General features: G+C 44.6%; 1 protein-coding gene across 1 annotated transcript in view; it reads right to left on the bottom strand.

The window, feature by feature from the left end:
* fat2 (FAT atypical cadherin 2) overlaps positions 1-5,307 on the bottom strand; it is a gene marked incomplete at both ends in the record, with an annotated part of 50,193 nt that extends 44,886 nt beyond the window's left edge. The window contains 2 exons of the mRNA XM_084468982.1: positions 1-254; positions 2,061-5,307. The exon at positions 1-254 is cut by the window's left edge and continues 58 nt beyond it. Of these exons, the coding sequence (XP_084325108.1) occupies positions 1-254; positions 2,061-5,307 (3,501 nt within the window). The remainder of the gene's footprint in view (positions 255-2,060) is intronic.
* Between the last annotated feature and the right edge of the window lie 3,567 nt (positions 5,308-8,874).

The following is an 8,874-nucleotide window of genomic DNA, read 5'->3' as shown; positions in this document are numbered from 1 at the left end:
CTTCCCCTCGGACAAGGAGTCTGCGTCCGTGGCGTGGACCTGCAGGACTTGCCTGGCCTTGGCAGCGTTCTCCGGGATGCTGGCAGAATAGACCGGCTGGGACAGCTCCGGGGGGTTGTCGTTGACGTCCAGGACCTCCAGGAAGACGTGGGTCCACGACGCCAGTGGCTCCGTGCCCAGGTCTGTCACATAGGCCGAAAGCCAGTAGTTGGGGACGGCCTCGCGATCCAGCGCTACCGTCGTTCGGATCACACCTGATGCACACACAGGCAGGGATATTAGACCATTTCTGCAAATTAGATGTGGTTACGAAGGCTGTTTGTGTGCAGAAACATTTATTGGATATAATACCAGCAATTGCACAATTTCATATTTTATATAATTCATTTCTGTCTTCCTTTTGTTGTTATTTGTTACTTGTTTTCACGGTTGATGATACCTGGAATTCAAGCATTTCACCACCATTAATGACTTAATTAATTAATTTGTTTTCTAATGTGCATGTAGTAAATCAACTTTAAACTCAAAACTTGAAGGGAGTTGAACAAATTAGGATTTGAGACATTGCACTCATTTTTTATGTTTAAAAGTCACTTCAGTCGTCCAACACTTGGAGCCGTTTGTAGCTACTCTATTTCTGATTGTATGCTTTGATTGTGCTCAGCCCCACTTGTAAATGTGATAACTGACTAGAGTTAAATGCAAAATATTTATATGGGTGATACTCTGGGTGAAGCAACCTGGGAAACACGACATGAGGAGAGACCAAAGTGATGTTTATAGAGACTTGACCCAGGGAGACCCTCGATGATTTATGTGAATACCATTGGTGGGGTGGGTAACTTCAGAGATAGTTTCCGGTGAGTACTATCCTAACAGCATTAAAACATCCATAAACCCAAATGAGGGTCAAAGGCCAAGGGGGGAGGGGTCAAGAGGTCTCAAGAAATGTATCCTCAGCTAAAAATGTATGTTTTAAAACCTGAAGATGCATAGGTTCTGTTCACATATTCTTATGTGATGTTACACTAAAATAGTAATACCTCTGTGGAAATGTTGAGCCCATTTAAATGTTCTAGTCTTGTTCTAGTCATTGCTATTTTGAACAATAAGATTGTGATCATAAGTTCATTATCACAATATTTCTGTTTGTGACTTCCTACAATCATACAATACAAATCTGGTAAGCAGTCTTCAATCTGTGCGTCACATTGGTCAAACTAAGATGCAGGGCTGTGTAATATTTATAATATAATACCTCCTGAGCTAGTATTAAAGATACGTGGATAGATGTATTCACATGCATCTCCCATGTGATTTATATGAGTTTGAAGAATGCACTTAGTACCAGAGCTGGAATGAAAGTCCGTTATGACAGAGGCGTCTATTTGTCCTGATTTGATCTGCTCCACGATCGCATCACTAATGGAATGTGCTGGTTGCCAGGGGTCAGAGGACGTTCACCAGGATGTATGGAGAACATCTTGAGCAACATCTCCCCAACAACCCTCTCCCCCACACTGAAGGGCAGATCAAATTGCACCAACCTGCCTGAAGGAATGTCTTCTTATCGCCATCATAAGTATGAGGGGCTTCATTATGACTAATTGTGCATGTCAAGTACTACATCAGGGGCGCATTGTTCGGTTGGCTGGCAGATGCACTTACATGGTTGTTGAATAAAAATCAAAGCTGCATTGCGCCGCTTTGCAAGCATTGAGTGTTAACTACTATGGTAGTATTGGCAGTGAATGGCTGAATGATTAAATTATAATGAGGATAAAAATCAGTTATATATAGTTATATTATAGTTATATATGTTTATACAGTGTATATATATATATATATATATATATATATATATATATATAAGTTATTTATCTTTTACCCAAAGTGATTTTCATTTCTTTCTGATACAGCACATTAAAAAGCAGGTAGGTGTTTGGAATCACTGCAGGCTGCGGACACTGTGGACAAAAGATTGAACCCAGTACCTTTTAGCACCCCAACTACAATGCTATCCTGCCATTATATAAATAATTATACATCATATTTCTTACCTGTTTCCTCATCGATGGTGAAGACTCCCATGCCGGATCCATCCTGGATATGGTATCGTAGGGTTCCATCCTGACCCAGGTCCTTGTCTGATGCGATGAGCGTCAGGACAGAAGTCCCTACCGTGGCGTTCTCCATCACGGCAGCCTTGTACACAAACTCGGAAAACGTGGGCCGGTGGATGTTCTCGTTAACGTCTAGAACCTGAATCTCCACAAAGCATGAAGAGGAGAGGGAACGGGGGAGACCATGGTCCACGGCACGGACAGTAAGGTTGTAAGAAGGCCTTCTCTCGAAGTCCAGCTCCTTCTCCAGCGTCAGGGACCCAGTAGAGGCGTCCAGGTTAAAGATCCCGCTCTCTGTGTTCTTGAGGTTGTAGGTGATGAGGCCTCCACTTCCCTGGTCGAGGTCAACACTGTCCACCCAAACCAACACAGTGCCCACAGGGACATCTTCGGGGACTTTTATTTTGTAGGTTCTGGGGACAAACTTTGGTGGGTTGTCGTTGACGTCCTGCAACACCACAACCAGATCCATGGTGGAATACAGCTGTTGGCCAATGTCGGCCTGATCTCTTGCTTCGATCTGGAGATCATATCTAGGTGTTGACTCTCTATCCAGATTTGCCACCACTCTGACCTCTCCGGTAAGCCCATCGACTTTAAATACCTCAGAAGATGAACAGAGGGAATACTGGATAGTACCACGGGCCTCTGAGTCTAAATCTACAGCATGTGCTTTAAATACACTAACATCCACTTCTGTGTTCTCTGGGATGCGCAAGACGTATCTCGGCTGATCAAAGATGGGAGCGTTGTCATTGATGTCCAGCACGTTCACCGCCATGAATTTCCACGAGGATGTTTGAGGTATCCCCAAATCATAAACGGTTATGTTCAGGATGAAAAACTCTCTACTCTCTCTGTCCAAGGGGCATACTAACTGGAGTTCCCCAGAGAAGGTGCTTATAGAAAAACAACCGTCCTCGTTCCCACTGGATATAGCATACACAAGCTTGCTATTGAAACCGGTGTCATTGTCCGTGGCCATAAATTTAACAATTGTGGAATTGAGGGGGAAGTCCTCTGACAGGTCGATGGAGGAAGGCATGCTCGATTCAAACCTGGGCGAGTGTTTGTTAATGATGTGAACATCGGAGAAAGACTCCTCGTCCTGCTCAATTAAACTTGGCTTGATAGACTCTATCAGTTGATCTTTCAGCTGTCTGGAGATGCCTGTCTCTTGACAGTGAATTGTAACATCGGTCCCTTCCTCAGTGAGAGTGATGCTGACCACAGAAGGTTCTGAGTGGTGTTTCCCGTCTGTGGCTCTGACTCTCAGAGATAAAGAATGACCCACTAAAACAGGGTTAATAGGCTGGTTCAGTGTGATGAGTCCAGTCACAGAGTTGATAGAAAACAGTTGAAGCTCATTCCCGGACTCAATAACGTAGCTGAGCTGATTGAGCTCGTCCAGATCAATGGCAGACAGCTCAACGATGGGGTTTCCAACGGGTAAATCTAGCGGCACAGAGGCGTTGCAGCCGACCCTCTCTAACAGCGGTAAGTTGTCGTTGGTGTTGCTCATGGTGATGGTCACTGCACACTCGCTGACGTGGCTGAATGGACTCCCGCTGTCGAGGGCCCACACCCTGAGGTGGAACACACGCCTCATCCGCTCGTAGTCCAGGTGTTCAGACGTTGAGATCAGGCCTGTGAAGGGGTCGATGGTGAACGGCAAGGTGTCAGTGTTGGCAATAGCGTAGGTTACAACGCCGTTTTTACCTTTGTCTTGGTCTTCAGCGACAACCTGTATGACACTGCTGCCGATGGGGCGGTTCTCCGCTACAGAGGCCTGGTAGGCAACCTGGGAAAACGTTGGGCTGTTGTCGTTTTCATCAGTTATCTCCACCACTACGTGAGTTTCTGCTTGCCCTTGGTTAGCCATTACATCAAACTCATACCGGATCTTTTTCTCATAGTCAAATTTCTTGGTTGTGAGAATAATCCCTGTTTTGGGGTTTATTTTGAAACTCTTGCTGTCTGGGTTGTTCTTGATGTTAAATGTGACATTAAAGGAGCCTGGGTTTACAGAAACCATGACCACATGAGTGTTTAGGGGTGAAAACTCACTAAGAGTAATAATGTAAGTGTCTTCAAGGAAAGCAAGGCGGGTGGAGTTATCTGGAGGAATGTGGATCACGGTAATAGATGACAGTAATGGGGGAGAGCCACTGTCTTTAGCTTGGAGGGACAGGTTCAGTCCAAACGGAAACTGATGCCACATAATCCTCTTGGTTGAGATCAACTGAAATCTCCCAGCTTCGACACCCGCGGGGACAATTTCAAAACACTTGTGAGGGTCCCCTCCAACAATACTTAAGGATTCCACTGGCTTTATGCCTGCCTCCACAAGGACACTGACAGATATTTTCCCATCGGCCAAAACCACTGGCTTTCCAACAGGGGGGATTACAGGAGAGGCAGTGTTGGCCTTCTGAACCTTCACTGATACCCGAGCAACATTGCCAAACTTCTGAACACCCGAGATCTTCTTCGTCCTGTCCTCGGCTAGGATGGTGAGTTGGTAATGATCCGAACGGGAATAGTTAAGCTTCTTTGCAAGGCTGACAATCCCCGTGAAAGGATCCACGGAGAACGGATGGGCTCTGCTGGTGAAGGAATAATAGAATTGGGCGTTACTTCCGATATCGGCGTCAGTGGCACTGACCCTGGCCACGCTCGTCCTCAGGGGGATGTCTTCTCTGATAGCGACATTGTAAGATGCCGGAAGAAAAAGGGGCTTCAGGTCGTTTGTGTCAAGCACTAGGACTGACACCTTGGTCTTGGCCTTGAAGTCATGAGTGCTCTCGGTGGCTTCCACAGTGAGGACGTAACTGTCCCGCACCTCTCTGTTCAGAAGCGCAGAGTTACTTCTGCGTGTTTGTATCCGCAGGAAACAGATATCCCCTATCTTTACTGCCTCAACTTGAAATAGCCCATCGTCGTCCCCGGTGACTAGACTGTACTTGATGTCCCAGGAAGAATCGGCAAGTTGGATGCCCATCTTGACCGGCGTCTCTACGTAAGTGCGAGGGGCAGAGTTCTCCTTGATGGTGGTGTTGTAGAGGTGATGCGTGAACCGGAAGGGTGAGCTGTCTTTCCCCTTCGCTTTGCTCCCATCACAGACGCCTGTATTGAGGAGGAGGATGGTGGTGGCCAACAGGAAGACATTGTTTGGAAAAGCCATATTCAGCTTTTCCATGTGGCCTCCACACCCTGTTGAGAGAGAGGGATACATGGTAAATAAGCATAAATGAGAAGGAAAGGATGGATAGTGGTCTTTGGACACAAAGCCACTCTACCGCTACGGTTTTGTATAGTTATAATTTCCCAACATATGAATGTTGAAGGATTTAACACCTGTTGGCTTACTGTGCACCACATTAAAAGAGATCTGAGCCTAGGCCTTTATATCTATGAAGGCCCCCATTTATTTCCCCTTGGTCCCTTTTCTCAGTGAAGAATACAACAAGAACACAAAACACACAATGACACAACAGCAAAGAGGGAAAGCCTAGAGGGAGGCATTTATCTCCTGCCTCAACTTGTCTCGACCAAACTGAACTAAAAGCGCAGAAAGCAGCACATTGTTTCAGGAACTCTGTTTTTTTCAAAAAGGTGGCAACCCAACCCTTTACCAAATAATTAATCCTCTGTTAGAAAATCGAAACACCATCTAATCTGGGTTTTTGGTTATAATCCTCTGCCAGGTGTTTCTACCAGGGGAGATTTGTTTTACAGACTTTTAATTGGTTAGATTATGGGAGCAGGACCCCTGCTGATCCAAACATAAATCAAACTCAAACAAATCATCAAAAATTGTTCTATGTACAAAGTTGTGCTTGCCTGCAGGCACAAGCTAAGACCCCACACAAATTCTGACATGAAACCATGCTGATTGATTTATTAAAGGCCAAGTTGACATTATTTATGTCAATTGTGAATAGTATTGGTTCAACAAAAGGGCCTGGTTTACACAGCTGCTGGAGAGTTTAGTAGTACCTCACTTAATCTAAGCCGAACCTACACACCTAGGATGATTAAGCATAGTTGGGACGAAACATACTGAATTCAAGTCTCACCCTGTTCTTCGTGATTCAGACACACATGGGTGACGTCAGCCTAATCCTTACAAGTACTGCCCTCCTTTTTGTAAGGGATGATTGTAGAAAGCTGCTAGGCTTCTGAATTGAAACGATGTAACAGGAACTAGTGAAATGCCTTAGGAGCCACAGCAAAGATTGTACATAAAGCTGATAATCCACAAGCACATCCCATTATAACTTTTTTTGCATTTGATTTTGTTTCCTCCTGAGATGATCTGGGCCAATACTTGTAAAAGGAACCACCTGGTGGTAAGCACGGAGCCCAGGTAGCTTGCCATAACCCCCCACATCAGAGCGCCAGAAATCTCTAAAGACCTTGAGCTGACAGCACAGAGTAAGCAAGCTAATGGAAGATGGGTGGGATGCCCCTAAGCTTAAACTCTGACAGTAACTATCAATAGCCGCAAGCCAAAGGTCCACCCCTCGATATTCTGCAGGGAAATGATGTTCAGTGAGCTCTGAAAGAGCCTTCTTGGCTGTCACTTGTGCGTCACCTAAACCTTGAGATAAATTCCAAGAGAAGACAAGTGGAGATTGGCTTGTCCTTCTCCACATTTAGAATTGAATAAAGTTATCCAGGTTGTAGGATATACAATCATATTTTATATCTAGAGAAGAGGGACACTGTGCAATAGAGTTTGCACGGATAAAGGAATGCCAGTGAAAAATAACTAAACTGAACAGTTAAGATGTTTTATTTAAAGCCCAAACATTATGGAGAGCTGTATCGTCCTTCACGAGACCATGGTGTCCATGGTGCTCTGACCACCGTTCTCCCATGATAGGGCTGTGTATACAAAGAGAGATATATTTAGATATATAGATAGTCTGGCGCTTGGTGTTCCAGTGAAGAAGAACAGGTATGTGTGTTTTATCTGGATGGTATCAGAAACGCCATCAGATTAGAGGTGATGTTTGGGTTTGAAGTCGTCAACAATGGTGTCTTAGTCTTTACTCTACATGGAAGAGACTAATGGGATTACAGCCATGTAGCCTGGGAATTCAATCTCTTACAAGACAAACACACTTCCTTGTGTGGGAGGACAACTTTCTGAAGTATACAAAGGAATAAAATAGCATTTCCTGATGGTCAGCATTCCCAACAGTTTTTGTATTGGTGTCTCTGTGTATTTACATGCATGCATGTATATAAATATGAATGTACATATTTGTGTATTTAAGTAGATATCTTACACAGATGTAAATATACATATGCATACCTATATTTTTGTGTCCAATTTAAACTCATCATAACCCACACCAAACTGCATAGTTGTACTGAACTGGCTGTATAATCAATGTCCATGCATGTTGTTTGTGTTTGTGTGTGTGTGTGTGTGTTTGAGCATCCATGCATGTATCAATGTGCATGTGTGTGTGTCTGTGGTGTGTTCTTTCCCAGCGAGGGTTTGGGCGAGGCGAGGGACCTGCACATACTCGTTCAGTTCCCTAAGTCTGGATCGCGTTTCAACATCACCCCCATGGCTCTGGGTGCAGGATTTGGCTAAATTTCCAGCCCTGCTCAATCTCCAACCATCCTCTAAGCACTGGTCTGGCTCACACACACACACACACACACACACACATTCCGACAGACACACACACACACACACTCTGGCTGCTCATAGTGGACATATATGTATAACCTTTTTAAACAATGACAGAAAAGTGAAAAGTGAACAGAAAAGTGCAGAAAAACAGCAATAGGGCTTGTACATCATGACGTCCCATGACAACGACCGCCTCCATTTCGGAAGTATAGGAGCACAGGAATGTTATTAGTATTAATGGTGTTTCGGTAATTGTTATATTATCTGTAGATATTATCTATAAATCAATGACTGGTCTAGACAGGAGAGTCTTACAAGTTTTTTAGAACACTCTTCAGACTCTGCCTATACAAATAGGGTTCCAGGGAATAGACAGTTCCAGAGTAATGAGTGACAACGGGACAGGAGGAAGACTAAACGCTCCTCCTTCCATTCCCCTGGACCGTAAGAGAGGCTATCACTATGGTACTCACACATTCAAACGCTTTGATACAGTGATTTCACAGGTGGCTAGCTGGGGTACTCCCGGTAGTTTCAGGTTTTTTTAAGGGCAGGTTTACAGCCCAATTGGAGGCCACAAGCTGGTTTCACAAGCTGGTTACCGCCACAGCACCACCTGTTTGCACTGCTCACGGGGGGCTGGTTGTCCCTGGGGGTCTGGGGGGGTCTGCACAAACTGCAGTTGTTATAACAGATCTCCACAAAATATTTTGTATATATATATATATATATATATAGAGAGAGAGAGAGAGAGAGAGAGAGAGAGAGAGAGAGAGAGAGAGAGAGAGAGAGAGAGAGAGAGAGGGGGGGGTAAGAGAAAGAAGGAGGGGAGAGTGGAGAAAGAGGGAGAGGGAGGAAGAGAGAGAGGAGGAGGAGAGAGAAGGAAGAAGAGAGAGAAAGGGGATAGATTCCCATAATTAGAACTGCAAAGAAAAAGATGAAGACGGAAAGATGGAAATAAACAATTTATTGGCAGTGCTGTAGGTCTGAATTTAAAAGTGTTTTCCTAAGCTTTTATAAATGTATTAAACAGCAGCCTGTTGCTTATTTCTATTGAATGTGGTGGTGGTTTTACAAGGTGCCTCCAACTTGAAGTGG

Source organism: Micromesistius poutassou (genome assembly GCF_964030765.1).
Source record: "Micromesistius poutassou genome assembly, chromosome: 6".
Lineage (NCBI taxonomy): Eukaryota > Metazoa > Chordata > Actinopteri > Gadiformes > Gadidae > Micromesistius > Micromesistius poutassou.
This window is presented reverse-complemented; position numbering and strand designations above follow the sequence as displayed.